At 40.0% G+C, this 23487-nt stretch overlaps 1 protein-coding gene across 3 annotated transcripts in view; it reads right to left on the bottom strand.

Annotated features, from left to right (window-relative positions):
- Positions 1-1232: 1232 nt before the first annotated feature.
- The window catches only part of LOC122550451 (palmitoyl-protein thioesterase ABHD10, mitochondrial-like), a 32783-nt gene continuing 10528 nt past the window's right edge, over positions 1233-23487 (bottom strand). For all 3 annotated transcript variants that reach the window (XM_043691193.2, XM_087987878.1, XM_087987879.1), the window contains exons 3-5: positions 14045-14156; positions 5381-5518; positions 1233-2253 (exon numbers count right to left, since the gene is read on the bottom strand). In XM_043691193.2, coding sequence (XP_043547128.1) covers positions 1912-2253; positions 5381-5518; positions 14045-14156 — 592 coding nt within the window. In that variant the 3' untranslated portion in view covers positions 1233-1911. The remainder of the gene's footprint in view (positions 2254-5380; positions 5519-14044; positions 14157-23487) is intronic.

Raw genomic sequence — 23487 nt, 5'->3', positions numbered from 1 at the left:
ATTTCAAGTAGAAAGCAGTCAATATTAAAAATTACTCAAACATGTTCTTGTTTTACACAATGGAGAATAGGAATCAAATGCAACTGAATTAACATTTCAAGTACTTAATTGCATTGTTGTTTCCATTATTGTGAAATGAAATTCCGATGTCACTGTTACATCCTTTGAAACTACTTTAGCTTTGTTTTCTGTTGCTGTTCACTGCACAACTAAAAGTGCAACCGTTGACTTTTTCCTCTGTAGTTAATTCAAATGTTGGCCTGGTTTAAAACATTTCAAAATAAATCACACTTCTGATCTCACATTGGTCACACAGAAAAGGCAAAAAAAAAACTCCAAAAAGCACAAAAACAGGCCCTTCAATCCACCATGGGAGGAGAAAGTGAGGACAGCAGATGATGGATATCAGAGTCGAGAGTGCGGCGCTGGAAAAGCACAGGTCAGGCGGTATCCAATGAGCAGGAGAATCGACGTTTTGGGCATAAGCCCTTCATTGGGAAATCCCTGATGAAGGACTTATGCCTGAAACATCGATTCTCTTGCTCCTCTGATGCTGCCTGGCCTGCTGTGCTTTTTCAGCATCACACTCTCGACCCCCTCCAGTCTACCTTGTCTGGGCTGACCACATAATGGCATAGTTCATTTATGAGCCAACTGAAATTCAAATCTGCTATAGGAAAACTGGCAAAAGAAAAAAAAACTAGCAGCTTGATCATTTGAAACAAGCAGCAAAAAGCTGCAATTTCCAGGGAGGTTAATAATAATAAACATGCTAAATCTAAACTATTATAATCAACAAATGGAACTAATCTGACGGATTATGGTCTATAAAGTTACAAATTAAGAAGTCATTGGAAAATAGAAAAAAAAATTACTTTCATACAGGGCTGACCTTCCAGTTTACAATGCAGACGCTTTCATCGATTCTTCTTTTATCATATATCTTAAAGTCATCTATTTACCAAATACTTAGATGCAGTTTTATATCAAAGTCTCAGAAGGCAGGTGATATGTTATGCAGCAACATTAGATGTAACACTAGTTTTCATAAAAAGCAAAATTATAGAGAATTCATTATAAATGTTTAGGATGAAATATTTGCTCTCAATATGTCCCCTGTACACCATTCTTGATGAGATACCAACATTCCAGGTAACATGACAGTAGGGATAAATTTCCAATGATTTATGAATTATCAAGTATGTTATTTTATAAAACTGGTTATAAAAGTATCAACTTTAGCAATTTATTTTTTCAGGGATGTTCCCTGAAAAACCAGGTAGAAAACACAACTATTATACAATGAAAAGTTTGAGATTTTCAGTTTAGCTATTATAGAAATCAGTCACTTTACATTACATTATCAAAGTAGTGCAGAATATGTACACAGGAACAGAAAAATAATACTGAATTGTAGTTGGCAAATGTGTCTGGCAACAGTATTGGATTATTTTGATCGAAACTGGCAGCATACCTCACATTATCTATGTACAAATGCAACATTTTGAGACATATCCCATTAATCATGTAAGGCATAAATTTCCATTTAAATGACCACTGGAAAATTAAAGTCATTGTCCACCAAGCCTTAGCATGAAAAAGTAACAGGTTTAGCTATACATCTTTAGGAATTAGATTTTACAAGTAATGTTCACTGCTCAAAGTGCATGCAATCAGACATCACCTCAGATTGGACATTTACCAAAATGTTGGCATAATTTTCTGCTGCTGAGAACAGATTTCTTGGCTCAAAAAAAAAGGTACATAGTTCAAAACATCTGCAGGGAGCAGTTTAAAAACATTTTGCATAGAATTTTGACATCACAGGAAGTGGCAATGAAAATGGCTTCCATTTGTTTAGAGTACGGCTAACTATTCACATTTGTGGCACCAATCTCTAACCCTACCCATTTACGACAATGTTCTAAGTTTGTCTATTACATCATCAATTATGTTTACTATCAATTTGATATCGTCTTTATCATTCATTCGATGCTGACCATTTTTGCGCAGAATAAGATCAACATCTGAAGAAAGAATAATTTGTGCCACATTCAGCGAGATCTGCCAAGGAATATGATCATCCTTCATACCATGTATAAGCTTCACAGGACAGGTTATTGGAATGTTACTGTGCAACACACAGTGGTTTTCAGCATCTTTAATAAAGGTGTAAGGAATTTTGTGAAATTCTGAATACTTTTGAAGGTTTGGCAAATACCATTCTCCTTTTGTTTCTATTTCTTTCTGCGTCTATGAGAAACAACAAGTAGTTTAGATAATACTGGAAAATATCACACCAGGTTATCACAATACATTGTCATTAGTCATGATTAGCATTAATTGATAATTGTTTACATCACTTCACTGTCCAGTTTATGTATAACCATCCATACTTAAACAGCTGCAGGACAAGAAAACATCACTATTTGTTCACTAGAATTAACTAATGATGCCAGTACTACACGTATTCGATATATGTCTCTATGTATTAGTCTCTTCAATGGCATTTATCGTCAAAGAGAATCCAAAGCATAATATCTAATGGACATAAACAGCCATGTTTTGTTAATTAGCTTCTGCTAGTTTTCTAGGCTAAAGCTTATGGATAAGGGACACTGCCAATTTCTTGTGTTCCATGTCCAATTAATAATTCGTTACAATTATTCAAGGCTCATTTTCTCTCTCTCAGATGATACTATATATTCCAAAGTCACCTTCATACTTAATGAATTAATTTTAACCATTTTTCTGAGCTTCATTCCCTTCTGTACATTATTGCTGATCAGTAGTAGTGGGAGGTCATTGACTTAAATCAGTAACTCTTTCTCTCTCCATAGATGCTACCTGACCTGCTGAGTATTTACAATATTTTTCATTTCTGTATCAGATATTGATCCTTGTTTGGATTTTAACAATTCTATATTGCATTTCACTACTTTGGACTGCACTATATAGCAGGGATATCGGAATGTACTCTTGATCCTTGTGCTTTATGATACACTTTGTACTGAAAATGTTAGTTAAATGAATGCCTTTTAATGTGATTTTTCAAAAAGACAAGCTATATTTTATAACAATGAGTGCTAATCACAACTTAAACTGCCCAGAGAAAAGAAACATCAATTCATTCCAAAGAAACCTTTTAAAAAAGGTCTTTTTTAGTCTGTTCATTTCAGTTGTATGTTGTGTTGAGACTATCTACAAAAGCATATATTAAATCAGCTGGTACGCTGTGCTTGTATTTCAGAGCTTGTGTTTGAGATTAACCAGTTAGGCAACAGAACAAACTTCATTCAGCTTTACATATATATGCTTTCATATGCTCCACAACTTTGATAATTCAGCTTCCCTTATGTAACATTGTCACTTTTTAAATCCATACGACAGTCAAAATAAATAAAATTAAGTTTTCAAAAAACTTCTTGTTTGTTTAATCAACTCTGGTCAATCAACTCTGAAAGTAAGACTAAATTATTGGTTTCTATGTATATACATGGGAGCTAAATTTGCTGGTGACACGGAGATAGCTAAGAAAGTTAGTAGACAAAAGGGATATGGATAGATTAGCAACGTTAGCAGATGGTATATAATGTGGGAAGTGATTCCGTCCACTTTGGCAGAAGAGAAGCATTTTATTTAAAAATTATTTCAGAACTTGGAGCTCACAGAATCACTAAATTGTCACTAATTGAGACAACCATCTGGCCCAGTGTGTCTGCAGTGGCGCTCCAAATTAGCATCTCATTTAGTGCCATTCTCCTGTCTACTCCATGTAACCCTGCATGTTCTTCCTTTTCTAATAACTGTCTAATTCTCTTTTGAATGTTTGAAATGAACATGTATCCAATATATGTTCAGGCAGTGCATCCCAGACCCTAACCACTTGTGTGAGAACACTTTCCTCATGATTTTCATTATAGCCCCTCAAGAGTTTTGATTACCTTTATTCTAGTTATTAAAAATTGAGTTGGAAATGATTTGTAGACTTCAGGACAACTTATGGTAAAAGGACAAGAATAAACAAACAAGATTTGTTTGAGAGGCCTGGTGTGGAAGCTAATTGCTGGTTGATACCTGATTAAAAAGGTTTCCACACGACACACCGACCCAGGAAAAGCACTGATAAATAGATAGCAGTTGTAGGCTATTATGAAGTCATAATAGGAATTGGTTCCAGCAAGTCTGGAAGAGACCCCATGTTCAAGCACATGGTAGTTACTGAATGTAATTGAGGTGTTGGAAAGAGTTGATCAATCTCAGGATGGAATCAGAATTAAAGTTGTTTTTTTCAATTACATTTTCTGAGGGGTGACTTTTGGATTGCTGATGAGGCAGCATGAAGATCTGAGAGCTCCCTGCCTAAACAGCTACACTGGCTTCCTGAAACCCAAACAACAGAAAGCGACTTTAGAAATACTGCTGTCTTTGTCTGAATGAACAAAGGTAATCCTAAGCAACCAAGAGTCCATATCTATGCCTGTGAAACAGCACATCGTGAAAGACATTTAAGTAATTTGGTCAGTTTTGTTCTTTTATTTAATGCTCAACTGTGTATGTTTGTGTGAATGGAACTGAAAGTGTTTTGAGTTGAAAGCACATACATTATTCAGCCCCCTGCTAAAGTTTAGTGCGTTTAATAGTAGTTAAATCTTGCATTTAAAATATGAACCAATGTCTGAAAGTTAATTATTTACAAAGTTTAGGATTGGCTATTCGAAAGTCTTGTTTGGAACCACAGGCATCACTATTTGGAGGTCTTCAAAGGTTTAATTTTACCGTATAGCAAATGCAGAGGCAGAAAGGCTGCTTTAGTTTGGCTAAATGTGTATCTTAGACTAAATTAGTCTGTCTGAGTCAAAACATTCTTTTACTAACTACTTTAAACCTTTTCTCTCGTTTTCAATCCGGTCACTGGTGGCAACATTTCCACTACATTGGTGAGATTGCACATAACTTTGCTCCAGATCTCTGATTTGACAGAAGGATACAATCTGGTAGCTGGTAGATGACTCAAAACATTATTGGGCAGATACAGTGAATAATTTGAAAGGCAAATGAAACATTAGCATTGATTGAAAAGGAAGTGGAATATAAGAGTTGGTGAAAACAGTTGAACAGGTCCTTTGTGTGTTTAGTCCCATTAGCAATTATTTTTCACTTTGTATAAATGGCTGTTTTAGTAGAAAGGTATGATTATTCTGACTTTACCATTTTCAAAAGCGATTAGTTCAGTTGGATGAGGTACAATGGTGTAGAGGAGGAGAAAGGACAAAGATGAATTGTTAAGCTTATAACATATTAAAGAGTTTATGGATTTCAAATGATCATATAAAAGCAAAAATAATTACAGCTCAAGTTAAAGATGCACTGCACTTACCTCCAAAGGAAGCTGTTTGAAAGCATTTACCAAATAATCAGCTCCTGTAGCTATGCCAACAAGTGCAGCTATTTTATCAGGGCGAGCTATTGCAGCTAGGAGCATAAGCCATCCACCCATACTGGAACCCACCAGAACCTATAGATACGAAAAAAAACAAAAATGTACTCACTATTCAAGATGAATGAGATGCATTCATATTTCCCCCGCAACTGCCTAATTATCAAAGAGAGATTAACAGGGCTATTTTGGGAAATGAAAGAAAAGAGGCACTTAAGGGGGGTACCATATTAATACACATTGTTTAATAATTTGATTTTTGCTTACAATTTAGAAGCTAAATTAGCAATTTCTACATTGTAGACTTGCCTGGAGGCGCTAAATTTGACAACTGCATAGTTAGCACTAACAATTAGGAACAATTTCTGTGGAGCAATGGGATATTCACATTTCCTCTGAAGGGCATTAGCTTACAGACAACGGCAGGTTTCAGAACGGCTCAAGGTCTGAATTGGTGCTCACAGGTTCCTAGACATGGAAGGCCCTACTGGAAGTAGTACAAATGTGGAAGTATGCCCTGTAATCACAGGAAAGGAGGCCACAGATGTGCAAATGATGCAGCACATAACATGGGAGGAAATTGCTCAGAAGGTTACAGGAACCCTGCACGTCAGTGAAACATTGTAGAAAAATTGAACAATATATACTCAGGTAAAAATCAAAATTTTTAAGCTATTTAAGATTAAATTCTGGGGTCAACTAGTACATGGATACTACTTTTGAGGGGCTGAAATTCATGCTATAGTCCAAAAATACCATATCATTAGCGGAGGTCCAACTGATCTCTAAACAAATAAAGAAATAAAAACAAATTTCTGTAATTACCAGATAAAGAACCATAGAAACAAAAAATGAATTAGTAAGCTTTATTTATACATATTAAAAAAGTAGACCTATAACATGGCTTTAAATTAGTTATATGGTTGCAGTTTTAGAAAAGTTTGTAGCTCAGATTGTAAGTTTGCTTGCTGAGCTAATAGATTTGTTCTCAGATGTTTCATCACCACGCTAGGTAACATCATCAGTGAGCCTCCGATGAAGTGCTGTTCTGACCCACTTGCTACGTGTGCGGTGGGTGATATCACTTCCGGTTCTTTTTCTGAGAGGTTGGTAAATGGGGTCCAAATCAAATGTTTGTTAATGAGAGCTCTGGTTTGAATGCCAGGCCTCTCAAGTGTTGTAGCTTGTATAAATAACGCCCTGATGCAGCTCCGTTTGTGGGCGGCTCCTGTAGTTGAGTATCTGGTCAGCTCATGTGGCTTTCCTATAGACGCTGGACTGCAGCTCTCCATTGGCTTTTCGTTCTACTGTGACATTTACGAAGAGGAGTCTGTTGTTGTCCTTTGCTTCTTTGATGAACTTTATACTTTTGAGGGGCTGAGATTCATGCTATAATCCAAAATACCATATCATTAGCAGAAGCACAATTGATCTCTAAACAAATAAAGAGCCGTGTTATATGGTACATCTTAAATCAAAGATGTCAAATATCCATTAAAATCCTGCAAAATCACACTGTTCAATATCTTTAGCACCGAATAAAGCTTCTTAATCATCAGGACGAATGATATCGTCACAGGGATCCTATTCATCTTTGCTGTCCATAGTTAGAAGTAGCATATCATCTGCTTCTTCTTTTTCATCTGTCATCCCATGGATAACAGTCCTCTGTACCATCCAATGCATTCAAAATTCCACATTTCTTGAATGATTTGAAAATAGTGTCAGCTTTTATTTCCTTCCATGGCTGCAGTAGTTGGTCACTCATGATTGCTCAGTTTGCAGAAGGAATCTGTGAAGTTACAGCTGAACATGGACCAAAAGCAAATAAATTCTAATCTCCAGGATCTGATGGCTTGAAAAGACATGACTGCTGAAGTAATGGATGTATTTGTGATTTTCCAAAAGTTTCCTAATATCTGGAATAGTCCAAGTAAATTAGAAGAACACAAATGGAACATCAATGAAGAGACAGTAAATAGAACAAACGTATGAGAATGTCCTGTGACCAGTGAACAACAGAAGTGCAGAGGATTCGTTAAATAGTAGGAAAGCAGCAGATATTAAAACAATATGAGAATGACAGAGTCCAGGTACAGTGGAGAGAATTCGTTAAAACAGTCGAGACTAGAGAAACTGGTGAAGGATTAGTGGGAAAGTATTTTGCTCATTTATCTTTCAAAACAGAGGTAGTTTATTAGTAATTGTAGGTTTTCATAGAATCCCTACAACATCAAGTCCAGATGAACCCCCTGAAAAACATCACACCCAGACCCAAACCCCTCCCTATCCCTGTAACCCTACATTTCCCATGGCTATTCCCCCTAGCCTGCACACTATGAGCAATTCAGCATAGTCAATCTACCTAATCTGCACATCTTTGTCTGTGTGAGTTGCTCTGGTTTCCTCCCACAGTCCACAGGGAGAATGTGTCTATGTGGAGTTTGCACAGTCACCTGAGGATGGAATCAAACCTGGGTCCCTGGCCAATTGGTAAAGTTTCTAGGGGTTGTAAAATTTATTGGCTGTAATAGGTTATTAATTGTAACTTAATGAAGTCTAAGCAATAAATTAACAAACATTGCCACATAAGAATAATAGCAGGGTTGGTGATGTGCTGTAACTGTAGGACGTGAGCACATTTGGATGAGAGAGAGATCCAGGACAAATGCGGTGTGTTTTATTCATTTACATTATTCATTGTGGTTTCATGAAATTCAGTTCAGAGTCAGTGAACTGGATGCTGTGTTTCAGATTCCGTGACATATCCTAGAGTGTGTAAGTTTTATTCCAGGAGGTAATTGCATCCTTTAGAATAGGGTCTTCTGACTTGGTTTATAGTCAGGGAAAGGAGCAAGTGACTGCGAGTGAGATAAGTTAGGCGATCAATGAAGGTGCGAGTTGAGGAGCCTCAGACTTTGCAATTTTCTAACAGGTTCAAGGTTCTTGAAGCCTCTATGGACGAAAGCAGGGGCTTCAGGGATGATCAAACTGAGCATGGCACCATGGTGCAGGAAGCCATTCAAGTAAAAAAAAAAAGAGTTATCAGAATGTAAGGTTGTTAGGGGACATAATGTTGGGGAATATGCATAATGGTCTCAACTGGCAGCTGTGAAATCTTGTATTGAGTTGTGAAATCTGCCTGGTGTCAGGTTCAGGTCACCCGAGGAGGGCTGGAGAGGAACATGCAGTGAAAGGGATGAGGATACAGTGGTTGTGGTCTCCCAGGGACAACAGCATATGCAGAATTTGAAAGATTTTCTATTGGGAGGTATGAATAGCTGGTGGCAAATTAAAATGCTGAATTTCAAGAGTAACAGTCTCAGCATTATTATCCGAGCCACGAGGAGAATGCACTGAACTGTTACAATCTAGGAGGAGAATATTCAAATCATCATGCTCATGCCGGCTCTCCATATAAACACCTCCATTAGTACCTTTTCTTGTCTTCTCTACATAATCCTACACATTGTTTCTTTTCAAATAGCCATACAGTTTCCTATTGAATGCCATGATTGAATCTCCCTCCACCACACTCTCAGGTAAGGTCTCTATATCCTATTGGTTGCATTAATTTATTCTTTATGCAAATTGTCATGGATAAATAAAATTGGATTGGTGTAGGAAAAATGGGTTGCTTCATGTGGCACTTGCATCAGCACAGGATAAAGTGGCATCGGTACTGTAGGTACAGTTTTCATCTGAACCATACCGAAATCAATGCATTGGTGAGTTGCATAACTAGGGCAACAGACTAAATAGTAGGGGTGAAGGGAAAATTCCATAAATTACAGAGGATATAAGGCAACAGAGCAAGGTAGTAATAAGGGAAATAGTGATCAGAACATGATAGTAAAGGACAGGGTGCTCAAACCTAAGAATAAGGCGAGCGATTATTAAAATCAAAACAAAGACAAAACTAAAGGCTCTCTATCTGAACACATTTAGTACCTAAGTGGCTTTCTCAAACTGGGGTTTTAAACAAAAATAAAGGACTGGCTAAAGTGAACCGGGATATTAGGGTACGGAAAGGTTGGCAGAGATACTTCAGCATACTCAGAAAATATCCAATTTCCTTTTCATTGGAACATAAGGGAAGGACACACCATCTGTAGTAACTTAAGAAGTTAAGACATAATCAAACTGAAAGAAAGTGTATATAATCCCACAGAACAAGTGGAAGGACAGATAATTGGACAGAATACACAAAACAAAGACGGACTTCTAGATCAATAAAAAGATAGAGAAATTAGAATGCAAGAGGGAGCTAGCTAGAAAGATTATTTTTTAAAAAGGCAAGAGTTGCGTCTATTTGAAAAAGAAAAGAGGAAGTAAAGTGAGGGTTGATCCTCCATAGATCAAGCCTGGCGAATTAATAATGGAATGTAAAGAAATGACAGATGAGCTGAATGTATATTTTCTATGTTTTCATTGTAGAGGACACAAGTAACATTACAGAAGGGCGGAGACTCCCAGGACAATGTTGAGTTTAGTGGACAGAGGTTCTACGGGGAGCTGGGGAAGTCAAGGTATTTTACTTGGCGACAGCAGCGGTTGGGAGGGTGGTGGGATTTAAGAATGAGGTTAAAATAGTTACACAGGAGCTTGACTAGGTACTTACTGACTAACTTTCCCAGGGTAACTATTTACTTCACTCTAGTGGAATACTCCAAATTCTCAGATTTAAATGGATGGTCTCAGAGTTCTAGGGGAAATTGCGCGTTAGAAACTTCAGTTGCCTGGGCAATTCTGTCAGTCTGCGACTACATAGATTCCTGTATCACTGTGCGATAAAATTCAGTGTTGTCAAACAAACAATGTATTAGATTTAAATTACGAAATTTAAATTATTATAGACCAAATATGACTAAGTCCCCTGCGCCGGATGGAATTTATCCCAAGATTCCCTGGTTAGGGTGGAGATTGCCGAGCCTTTGATCTTTATGTCATTATTGTCTACAGGAATAGTGCCGGAAGACTGAAGGAGAGCAAATGTTGCTCCCTTATTCAAGGGGAGTAGAGACAACCCTGGAAATTATAGACCTGTGAGCCTTATTTTGGTTGTGGGTAAACTGTTGGAAAGGGTTATAAGAGATAGGATTTATAATCTCTAGAAAGAAATAAGTTGATTCTGGATGGTCAACACAGCTTTATGAAGGGTAGATCATGCCTCACAAACCTTATGGAGTTCTTTGAGAAGCTGACCAAACACATGGATGAGGGTAAAGCCAGTGATGTGGTGTATATGGCTTTTAGTAAAGCATTTGATAAGGTTCCCACAGTGGGCTATTGCACAAAATAGAGGCATGGGATTGAGGGTGATTTAGCAGGTTGGATCAGAAATTGGCGAGCTGAAAGACGACAGAGAGTAGTGGTCGATGGGAAATATTCATCCTGGATTTCAGTTACTAATGGGGTACCGCAAGAATCTGTTTTGGGTCCATTGTTGTTTGTCACTTTTAAAAATCACCTGGATGAGGGTGTAGAAGGATGGGTAAGTAAATTTGCAGATGACATTAAGGTCAGTAGAGTTGCGGATAGTGACAAAGGATGTTGCAGGTTACAGAGAGACACAGATAAGCTACAGAGCTGGGCTAAGATGTGGTAAATGAGTTTAATGCGGACGAGTGTGAGGTGATTCACTTTGGAAGGAGTAACAGGAATACAGAGTACTGGGCTAATGGCAAGATTCTTGGTATTGTAGGTGAGCAGAGTGATCTGTGTACAGGTACATAGAGATCCTTGAAAGTTTTCACCCAGGTTGATCGGGTTGTTAAAGGTGGCATACAGTATGTTAACTTTTATTGATAGCGGGATTGAGATTTGGAACCATGAGATCATGCTGCAGCTGTACAATACTCTGGTGCGGCCACATTTGGAGTATTGCATAAAGTTCTGGTCAGTGCATTATAAGGAGGATGTGAAAGCTTTGGAAAGGACTCAGAGGACATTTACAAGAATGTTCCCTGGTATGGAGGAAAGGTCTTATGAGGAAAGGCTGAGGGACTTATGGCTGTTTTCGTTAGAGAGAAGAAAGTTGAGAGGTGACTTAATGGAGACAAAAGATAATCAGAAGGTTAGATTGGGTGAACAGCAAGAGCCTTTTTCCTCAGATGGTGATGGCTAGCGTGAGGGACAAAGCTTTAAATTGAGGGGTGACAGATATAGGACAGATGTCAGAGGTAGTTTCTTTACACCGTAGTAGGGACATGGAATGCACTGCCGACAACAGTAGTTGACTTGCCAACTTTACAGGTGTAATATTGAGAGCCGAAGGGCCTATACTGCGCCGCAATGTTCTACGACTGCACTACTTTATTGCAGCTTTATTTCTGTTGGCATTTCTAAAGCACTGTTTTCATATGGATTGTTACATGTTAGAAAAGGAATAGAGTAAAACAGGATAAGATATTGCTTGATTGCTGTTACTACCAGTTAATTCAATATCCATTCCATCAATCATAATTATGCTCCGAATCCAAAACACTTAATTTTTAAGATGCCCTGCACTGTCATTGGCAGGACAGCACATCCCAACTTCTCAACTGAACTCAACTAATGGAAGGAGAAGAGCAACAATGTTTTGACACCATCATCTCCAAGTCTCCTCCCGTCCTGATTTCCTAAAGTTAGCTTTAGTGTGCCATCTTGCATCAATGAGATGAACACAAATGGTGGACTTACTTTATTTGAAGTGAATATGGTTTTGGTTTGTACCGACAGAATCACAGAACAGGACAAGCTAGAAGTCAATCAGCACATCACGAGCATTGCAATTAGCATTGTAGCCTGATTCTGGAATCAGAACCTGATGCGATACTTGAACAAAACAGCTTAGACGCCCAAGAAAAAAGCATCTTACTCCACTTCACTTTAGCAGTGTATGCCTCAATGCCCAGGTTAAATGATACGTATTTAATGCTAGTACAAAGCAATCATCACCTGTCAATGGTGGGAATTTTTCAGTGAAAACACATCATTAATTTCCTAGTGTAGTCCTACTCGACGTTGTAATTAGTGAACCTCTGTTCTCAGATTTATAATAACATTTTTGCCAAATAACGCAAACAATGGATATTCACAAAATACTGTACTCTCAATCTCATCCATGGAAAACTATAATCTGAAAACAAAGAAAATTGCTTCTAAAATCTTCATACAAAAGTCCAAAAAGGGCAACGGAAGATAATAATAAAAGGGTGATTCCACACAGCATGCACAATACCACTACCTTCCACCTATTCCTTTTTCTGGATTGAAAAATGATGGTCTCTGCCTTGAAATATGGCTAGAACATGAGCTGGAATTTGGACAATCAATATAGAACCAAATCTTTTAATAATTTTTTTCCAAATTCTTCTTTCTCCTACATTAGATTTTACTGTCAATAAAAGAACTAGATTAATATTAATGTACAGATTAAGAGGACAAGTAGTAATAATTACAAACACAGTGTACGATGAAAGAGGGATATGCACTATCAAAAGCACAATCCACATGCAATTGCAAATGAAAATTTCATTGTTTTGTGATGAGATTGTGACTACTTTTACAGTAAATTGAGAAATGCAGAAAGTACCAGGGGTGTTAAGGGATGCACAATAATTTGGAAAATGAAAGACATTGTGTTTTAAATCAAAATCAATGATGAGAACTTTAAATTTAAGACATGAGCCAATAGATGTCAGTTACGACACAGGTGAACACTAAAATGGAACTTTGCCTAGGATGCAATGTATTCATATCTCAGTTTGTAGCATTCTCACCTCAGACAAGACCTATGTCAGAGCTTGGAAGAAATTATCAAACTGACCAGTCCAGTACTGACCGATATTTCAGGTCGATGAACATTCATCAAAACTTATCTGGAGCTATCCCTTATGTCCTGCCCAATAATTCTTCAATCAATATCACAAAAAATAGATTATCTGGACAGAATCACACTCTTGTTTGTGGGAGTTTACTGTACACATTTGGCCCTTGTGTTGCCTGAGATTATAACAGAATGACTACAGCTCAGATGTACTTCACTGGTTGTTAAGTGCTTTGAGGCATCCGGTGGTTGCGTGAAGTGCTATATCATTGAAAAAAAAACTTTCTTCAAAACAAAGAAAACTTTAGATTAACTGAACATTAACAAACTAGGAGGTAGGCTACAGAGGCATTAATCCTTTTATCATCTCTGAATTGATTATTTTAGAGTTTCAGAAGCAGATATAACAAGGTGAAAAAGGTGTTATGGACAGAAACATAGGTCAAAAATGCAGTTTGGTGTGGGATTGAATTTGACATCAAGTTACAAATGATCTACTTCCAAAATTGAACATATGCCCAACTTATGGTACAGAAATGCTACATCTATGAACCAGAGTGATGACAACAATTTGTCAAACAGCCAATTTTTCCTGACAACTTTTTTTCACTTTAGCTAGTTATCATCTCAAAAAAAAGTTAACCCTTATTTTTTTCTACATACCCAATTAGACTGCAGCTGGGAATATGAACACTTGCCTTTAACAGTTACAGCCAGTGGTAATTCTCACCATGTACCATTGAATTTACTGGAAGGTAATAGTTCCCAATAGTTTGGCCTTAAAATCTTACTTGTGGTCCTTCTGAGAGTTCATCAAGCACAGCCAAAACATCCTTCTTCCACTGTCCTATTGTACTCTCACTGAATGTTCCTCCAGAAGCTCCACATCCCGAATAATCAAACCTTGTAGTGGCAAAACCAAAATGTTGTGAAACACAAGATAAACTTAGAGTTTAAATCAGTTTTAAAGACAAATTTATGGAAAGTTATATCCAGAGAGATGCCAAAATTACCACCACATAGCTGATAAGCCAAACTCAAAAATCAAAAAAGATTCATAAATTGCTTCACTCCCCCAAAATAAACTATTGATTTCTAAACTGTAACAGCAGCTTCATTCTTAAAAAGGCCAGAACTCAAAGTTTACATTAATGCAAAATGTTTCACCAAGATAAAGTCAAATAAGTCCTACCTGTTATATCAATGTTTGAACAGGGCCCCACAAAAGGAGGGGATAAGTGTCACATTTTCTTGTTAGAAGCCAATGAACCAGAAACAAAATTCACTATGCAGATTTCAGACCCGATAGCTGCTGGACAACAGGCTAAGAGAGGATAGGAATAAAACAGAAAGTGCTGGAAATATTCAGATCTGGCAGCACTGTGGAGACAGAAACAGAAATAACGTTTCAGGCCTGTAATCATTCATCAGACATTGTGGTGAAAGGTCACAGACTGAGATGGCAACTCTCTTCCTCTCTCCACAAACAGTGCCAATTCTGTTAGGTACATCCAGAATTTTCTGCTTTTTGGATTTCCAGCAGTCTCAGTATTTTGCTCTTTAAATGACAGAGAGGAGAAGGCTTTTTTTAAAAAAAAAAATCACTCATTAATTGATTTGTATTATTCTATTAGCTAGATCACTACCATATTTCTATGAATTGGACAATAAATCTTAATTTTGGCCACGTTTAAGTACTTTTGTCAATGCTCTTAAACTGTTACATGTAGGGGTGTATATGCACTTATCAGATTTTACTTCCATGTGTATAGTATGCAAGAATATGTTAATCATAGCATTTATGTATCTGTTAGTTGTACGGAGGTAAACTTCATTTCCTAATCATATCCTGTTTAAACAGCTCTCATGATTTGTGTACAATCCTATTTTCCATTTTCTTCGTCCCAACATAATTAATCTACTCCTACCCTTGTTAGCTTGCTGACATTGCAGTCAATATTGACTGCACCCATTCTTTTTCAGCTTTTATTTAAGCCTAATAAGATTCTAGCCATTGTGTACTAGATTGGACTCCTACAGGTATCTGTAAATTCTGACTACCCTTAAAGAAATTTAACACCAGTACTGTACATAACAAGTCTAGAAACTCAACACCTTGGCCACATAGCACTGAATCTCAGATCACTAATGTTCCCAACATGCATATGGTCACATTCAGCCCATCAACAGTAACCAGTCCTTCAGCTTTATTATTTCTGAAGACTACTGGCCTTGACAATATTCTGGCAATGGTAGTGTGGTTGTATGCTTCAGATCTTTATGCTCTCCTTTGTAAACTGTTCCAATATAAACGACAATACTGGCCCTGAAAGGGCGAGTTTAACACTTTGTTTCTTTCGACCAGATGAGATTTCGGCTTCCTTATTAAAGCATTTATTCAAGTATGCATGGAAGATGCATATATCCAAAAATGGCTTGCTATTCAAATTTTAATGCCAAAACTAGGATTTTATACTATTTGTTACAGACAAGCTTCCATTGACTACTCTTACAGGTAATAATTCCCAAAAGGTTACACATTTACTCATTCCTATCTCCACCCAATCATATTTGCATAGGTCATATTCCAAGTTACTACACATGACCATATCATCCAAACATGTTCAAACTAATGTATATGACTCTACTAACCAATCATTTTTGAACTAATCCACATGATTATATTAGCCTATTAGCCAGATGTTCACATCTTCTAGTAGTTAGTGCATCTTCTAATTGCTGGGGCATCAATTGTGATTACAAAACACCTACACTGTTTATTATCCTCCCCATTGCTGATACTATCTGTTTTCCATTTCAGTCCCGCTTATTGCCTATACTATCTTCTCTTTTAGTATCTATCAGACACTAGAAAATTGCTCAGCTGTGTTTGGTATGCTTTCCTTTATTGGTCAATGTACTGAGTATAGGAGTTGGGAGGCCATGTTGCGGCTGTACAGGTCACTGGTCAGGCCACTGTTGGAATACTGCGTGCAATTCTGGTCTCCTTCCGATCGGAAAGATGTTGTGAAAAACTAGAAATGGTCCAGAAAAGATTTATAAGGATGTTGCCAGGGTTGGAGGATTTGAGCTAAAGGGAGAGGCTGTTTTCCCTGGTGCGTTGGAGGCTGAGGGGTGACCTTATAGAGGTTTACAAAATTATGAGGAGCATGGATAGGATAAATAGACAAAGTCTTTTCCCTGGGGTCAGGGAGCCCAGAACCAGAGGGCATAGGTTTAGGGTGAGAGGGGAAAGATATAAAAGATATAAAATAAGGGGCAACCTTTTCCACAGAGAGTGTGGTACGTGTATGGAATGAGCTGCCAGAGGATGTGGAGGAGGCTGGTACAATTGCAACATTTAAGAGGCATTTGGATGGGTATATGAATAGGAAGGGTTTGGAGGGATATGGGCCGGGTGCTGGCAGGTGGGACTAGATTGGGTTGGGATTTCTGGTCGGCATGGACGGGTTGGACCGAAGGGTCTGTTTCCATGCCGTACATCTCTGACTATATCCCGTCCACAGAAGGTACACCAAATCCAATGTGACCTGCAAAAAACAGAATTCTTCTCCTTTTGCCTCATCTCTGGGCTGTCTACAACAAGATTTACTTATAGAAAAAGTTGTTTTTGAGTACTGTGACTTTAAGAATTGGCATTAATAAAGTTAAATCAAAAGAGAGACACACAAACAAGAGTTCCAGAGATGATACTTGAACTGAGTTTATTAACTGAATAACAAGAATCAAATTACACATCTTACAAGATAAAAATACTGTTAGCCTGAAGGATTTCCACTGTTTCTTCAAAGTTAGAAGTTTCCACATTTTCATGCAAAGTTGTCATCGAGCATATACTGAGAAAGGACATAATATTGTAGTTGAAAACAAACGAGCCCTTCTATTCACTGCTTGAACAGACTGTCTATTTAGGACTGCTAGGAGTTAATTATTGTTCTTCAGTGGTCGCAGACTGACTCGCTTTTCACAGAGTTTAAAATAGTACAAATTACTAACTCAGAGTCACAGATGTACAGACCCTTCGGTCCGACTCATCCATGCTGACCAGATATTCCGACCCAATCCAGTCCCACCTGCCAGCAGCCAGCCCATATCAAACACCACCTTCACTATCCTATTGACCTGCGACTCTACTTTCAAGGAGCTATGAACCTGCACTCCAAGGTCTTTGTTCAGCAACACTCCCTAGGACCTTACGATTAAGTATATAAGTCCTGCTAAGATTTGCTTTTCCAAAATGCAGCACCTCGCATTGATCTAAATTAAACTCCATCTGCCATTTTTCAGCCCAGTGGCCCATCTGAACAAGGTCCCGTTTTAATCAGAGATAACCTTCTTCACTGTCCACTACACCTCCAATTTTGGTAGTATTGCAAACTTACTAACCATACTGCTTAAGCTCACATCCAAATCATTTATATAAACGATGAAACGCTGTGGACTCAGCGCTGGTCCTTGTGACACACTGGTCATAGGACTCCAGTCTATGAAACAACCCTCCACCACCACCCTCTGTCTTCTACCTTTGATGCAGTTCTGTATCCAAATGGCTAGTTCTCCCAGTATTCCACGAGATCTAACTTTGCTAACCAGTCTCCCATGAGGAACCTTGTCGATCGCCATATTAGATCATGTCCACTGCTCTGCCCTCATCAATCCTCTTTGTTACTGCTGCAAAAAAACTCAATCAAGTTTGAGAGACATGATTTCCCATGCACAAAGCCGAATTAGTGGATTATCCCGAATCAGTCCTTGCCTTTCCAAATACATGTACATCCTGTCCCTCAGGATTCCCTCCAACAACTTGGCCACCACTGACGCCAGGCTCACTGGTCTATAGTTCCCTTGCTTGTCCTTACCACCTTTCCTAAACAGTGGCACCATGTTAGCCAACCTCCAGTCTTCTGGCACCTCACATGTGACGATCGATGATACAAATATCTCAGTAAGAGGCCCAGCAATCACTTCCAAGCTACCCACAGAGTTCCAGGGTACACGTGATCAGGTCCTGGGGATATAACAACTTTTATGTGCTTCAAGATATCCAGCACTTCCTGCCCTGTAACATGGACATTTTTCAAGAAGTCACCATCTACTTCCCTTTCATGTCCTTTTCCACAGTAAACACTGATGCAAAATACTCATTTAGCATCTACCCCATCTCTTGCGGCTACACTCATTGGCTACCTTTTTGTCCTCAATGTATTTGCAAAAACCCTTGGATTCTCCTTAACCCTAGTTGCCAAAGCTAGCTCATGTCCCCTTTCTATCCTTCTGATTTCCCTCTTAAGTATACTCCTACTGCCTTCATGCTCTTCTCAGGATTCACTCGATCTATCCTGTCTATACCTGACATATGCTTCCTTCTTTTTCTTAACCAAACCCTCAATTTCTTTAGTCATCCAGCATCCCCTACACCTACCAGCCTTTCCTTTTACCCGAACAGGAATATACTTTTTCTGGATTCTTGGGATCTCATTTCTGAAGGCTTCACATTTTCCAGCTGCCCCTTTACCTGTGAACATCTGCCTCCAAACCAGCTTTTGATTGTTGTTGCCTAACACCATCAAAATTAGCCTTCCTCCAATTTAGAACTTCAACTTTTAGATCTAGTCTATTCTTTTCCAGCACAATTTTAAAATTAATCAAATTATGGTCGCTGACCCTACTGACACCTCAGTCACCTGCCCTGTCTTATTTCCCAAAAGTAGGTCAAGTCTTGCACCTTCTCTAATAGGTACAGCCACATACTGAATCAGAAAATTTCCTTGGACATACTTAATTCCTCTCCATCTAAACCCTTAATATTATGGCAGTCCCAGTCTATGTTTGGAAAGTCAGGCAGCATCCAAAGAGCAGGAGAATCGATGTTTTGGGCATAAGCCAGGAGTGGAGGTTGGTTGGTGGGGGGTGTGGACCTGATGAGGGAGTCGCAGAGGGATGGTCTTTCCAGAACGCTGATAGGGGAGGGCGGGAAACATATCCTTGGTGGTGGGGTCTGTTTGGAAACAGGCTCCCTCGTCAGGTCCACACCCCCCACCAACCCAACCTCCACTCCCGGCACCTTCCCCTGCAACTGCAACAAATGCAAAACTTGCGCCCACACCTCCCCCCAAGGCCCCAAGGGATCCTTCCATACCCGTCACAAATTCACCTGCATCTCCACACACATCATTTACTGCATCCGCTGCACCCGATGTGGCCTCCTCTACATTGGGGAGACAGGCCGCCTACTTGCGGAACGTTTCAGAGGACACCTCTAGGACACCCGGACCAACCAACTCAACCGCCCCGTGGCTGAACACTAACTCCCCCCACCCCACTCCGCCAAGGACATGCAGGTCCTTGGCCTCCTCCATTGCCAGACCATGGCAACACGACGCCTGGAGGAAGAGTGCCTCATCTTCCGCCTAGGAGCCCTCCAACCACAAGGGAAGAATGCAGATTTCTCCAGTTTCCTCATTTCCCCTCCCCCCCACCTTATCTCAGTCCCAACCCTCAGACTCAGCACTGCCTTCTTGACCTGCAATCTTCTTCCTGACCTCTCCGCCCCCACCCCCTCTCCGGCCTATCACCCTCACCTTAACCTCCTTCCACCTATCCCATTCCCAACACCCCTCACCCAAGTCCCTCCTCCCTACCCTTTATCTTAGCCTGCTTGGCACACTTCTCATTCCTAAAGAAGGGCTTATGCCCAAAACGTCCCTGGATGCTGCCTGACCTGCTGCGCTTTTCCAGCAACACATTTTTCAGCTCTGATCTCCAGCAGCTACAGTCCTCACTTTCTCCTATGTTTGGAAAGTTAAAATCTCCTACCATAACCACCTATTATTCTTACATATAGCGGAGATCTCCTTACAAATTTGTTTCTCAATTTCCCTCTGACAGTTTGAGGGTCTATAATACAAATCCAATAAGGTGATCATCCCTTTTTTATTTCTCAGTTCCCCCAAATAGCTTCTCTGGACATATTTCCGGGAATATCCTTCCCTCGGTACATCTGCAATGCTGTACCTCAAAAACGTCTGTCTCTCTCTCTCTCTCTCTCTCCTCTCCCCTCCCCCCACCTTGCCTTCCCTCCTGTCCTGCCTGTAGTATTTGTATCCTGGAACATTAAGCTGCCAGTCCTACCCATCCCAGAGCCACATTTCTGAAATTGCTATAATGTTCCAGTCCCATGTTCCTAATCATGCCCTGACTTCATTTGCCTTCCCTGTTAGGCCTCTTGCATTGAAACAAATGCAGTTTAATTTATCAGTCCTACCTTGTTCTCTACATTGTCCCTCTGCCCTGACTGTTTGACTAGTTTCTTTTCTCAACTGTATCAGTCTCAGATTAACCTCTTTCCTCACTATCCCCTTGGGTCCCACCACCCCCACCTTACTACTTTAAATCCTCCCGAGCAGCTCTAGCAAATCTCCCTGCCCCTACATAGCCCCCTTCCAATTCAAGTGCAATCTGTCCTTCTTGTACAGGTCACTTCTCCCCAAAAGAGAGATTCCAATGATCCAAAAATGTGAATCCTTCTCCCAGACACCAGCTCCTCAGGCATGCATTCATCTGCTCTATCCTCCTATTCCTGTCCTCACTAGCTCGCAGCACCAGGAGTAATCCAGATATTACTACTCTTGAGGATCTCCTATTTAAATTCCTGCCTAACTTTCTGTATTCTCCCTTCAGAATCTCATCCTTTTCCCTTCCTATGTCATTGGAACCAAAGTGTTCAACAACCTCCTGTTGGTCCCACTCCCCTTTGGAGAACATTCTGCACCCTCTGAGACATGCTTGATCCGGACACCAGGGAGGCAACACCATTCTTATTTCTCGCTGCTGGCCACAGAAATGTCTGTCTGTGCCTCGGACTAGACAGTCCCCCAACACAGTTCACCTCTTGGAACCTTGATGTACCCCTTGTTGCATTAGAGCCAGTCTCAATACCAGAAAGTTGGCTGCTCGTGCTACGTTCCCCTGAGAATGCATCACCCCCTACATTTTCCAACACTGCATACTTGTTTGAAATGGGGATAGCCACAGAAAACTCCTGCACTACCTGCTTACCTCTTATTTTTCCTGGAGTTAACCCATCTCTGTGACAATCTGCAACATTTCTCCCTTCCTATAACTGCCGTCCATCACACCCTCTTGCTCATGTAAATTCCTCATTGGATCGGTTGGAGTGACAGTTAGAGGCAATCAATCAATCTGATAGGTTTCACAACCAACAGCATTTATTACAGATATAATCCTCAGCAACACATGCCAGGTTTGATTACGTGGCTATCGTATCAATATTTCTATTGTCCACTCAAATGATTGCTGCAAAAAAAACATTCTGTCAAAGCATTTCATCTTGCCCTCATCATGACAATGCACAAGAAATACCAAAGTGAAGGGGAAGCCAGATTTTTACTGAGAGAGTTGGCAAGAGGACTCTGGTAGAGTCATTGCTATGAGAATGCACTAGTTAATGATGGCAGATAACTAAATGCCAAGCTTTGTTCTGTATGGAATGAGCTGCCAGAGGATGCGGTGGAGGCTGGTACAATTGCAACATTTAAGAGGCATTTGGATGGGTATATGAATAGGAAGGGTTTGGAGGGATATGGGCCAGGTGCTGGCAGGTGGGACTCGATTCGGTTGGGATAGCTGGTCGGCATGGACGGGTTGGACCGAAGGGTCTGTTTCCATGCTGTACATCTCTATGACTGTTTGGGATAGTCAACATGGCTTTGTGCGTGGAAAATCATGCCTCACAAAGATTGAGTTTTTTTGAAGCAACAAAGAGGATTGATGAGGGCAGAGCGACAGGTGTAATCTATATGGACTTCAGTCAGGCATTTGAACTGGTTCAAAGGTAAAAGACAGAGGGTGGTGGTGGAAGATTGTTTTTTAGAATGGAGTGCTGTGCCCAGTGGAATGCCACAAGGATCAATGCTGGGTCCAGTACTTTTCGCCATTTATATAAATGATTTGGATGTGAGCTTAAAAAGGTATAGTTAGTAAGTTTGCAGATGACACCAAAATTGGGAGGTACAGTGGACAGTGAAAAAGGTTACCTCGGATTACAAGGGGATCTTGATCAGATGACTCAATGGGCTGAGGAGTGGCAGATGGAGATAAATGCGAACTGCTGCATTTTGGGAAAGCAAATCTTAGCAGGACTTATACACTTAATGGTAAGGTCCTAGGGAGTGTTGCTCAGAGAACTTGGAGAGCAGGTTCATAGCTCCTTGAAAGTAGTCACAGGTAGATAGGATAGTGAAGGAAGCATTTGGCATTCTCTCTCTCTCTCTCTCTCTCTCTCTCTCTCAGAGTATTGAGTTGGGAGGTCATGTTGCAGCTGTACAGGACATTTGTTAGGCCACTGTTGGAATATTGCGTGCAATTCTGGTCTCCTTCCTATCGGAAAGATATTGTGAAACTTGAAAAGGTTCAGACAAGATTTACAGGGATATCGCCAGGGTTGGAGGGCTTGCGCTACAGGGAGAGGCTGAATAGGCTAGGCCTGTTTTCCTGGAGCTTTGGAGGCTGAGGGGTGACCTTGTAGGAGGTTTATAAAATAATGAGGGGCATGGATAGGGTAAATAGACCAGGTCTTTTCCCTGGGGTGGAAGAGTCCAGAACTAGGGGGCATACATTTAGGGTGAGAGGGGAAGATTATAAAAGAGACCTAAGGGGCAACTTTTTCATGCAGAGGGTGGTGCATGTGTGGAATGAGCTGCCAGAGGAAGTGGCGGAGGCTTGTCCAATTGCAGCATTTAAAAGGCATCTGGATGGGTATATGAATAGGAAGGGTTTGGAGGGATATAGGCCAGTGCTGGCAGGTGGGACTAGATTAGGTTGGGATATCTGGTTGGCATGGACAAGTTGGACTTGAAGGGTCTGTTTCCATGCTGTACATATGGATATAATCAGGAGAAAGTGAGGTCTGCAGATGCTGGAGATCAGAGCTGAAAATCTGTTGCTGGAACAGTGCAGCAGGTCAGGCAGCATCCACGGAACAGGAGAATCGACATTTTGGGCATTCCTGAAGAAGGGCTTATGCCCGAAACGTCGATTCTCCTGTTCCCTGGATGCTGCCTGACCTGCTGCACTGTTCCAGCAACACATTTTCAGCATATGGATAGATCACCCAGACCAGATTGGCTACATCCGACAGTTCTGAAGGAGATAGCTAAAAAGATAGTGGAGGCTTTAGTAGAGATCTTTCAGG

The sequence above is a fragment of the Chiloscyllium plagiosum genome, unplaced genomic scaffold, assembly GCF_037043375.1.
Source record: "Chiloscyllium plagiosum isolate Xiang-an unplaced genomic scaffold, Cpla_swu_hap1 HiC_scaffold_6, whole genome shotgun sequence".
NCBI lineage: Eukaryota > Metazoa > Chordata > Chondrichthyes > Orectolobiformes > Hemiscylliidae > Chiloscyllium > Chiloscyllium plagiosum.
The sequence above is the reverse complement of the archived record's forward strand: the minus strand, read 5'-3'. Positions and strand labels throughout refer to the sequence as shown.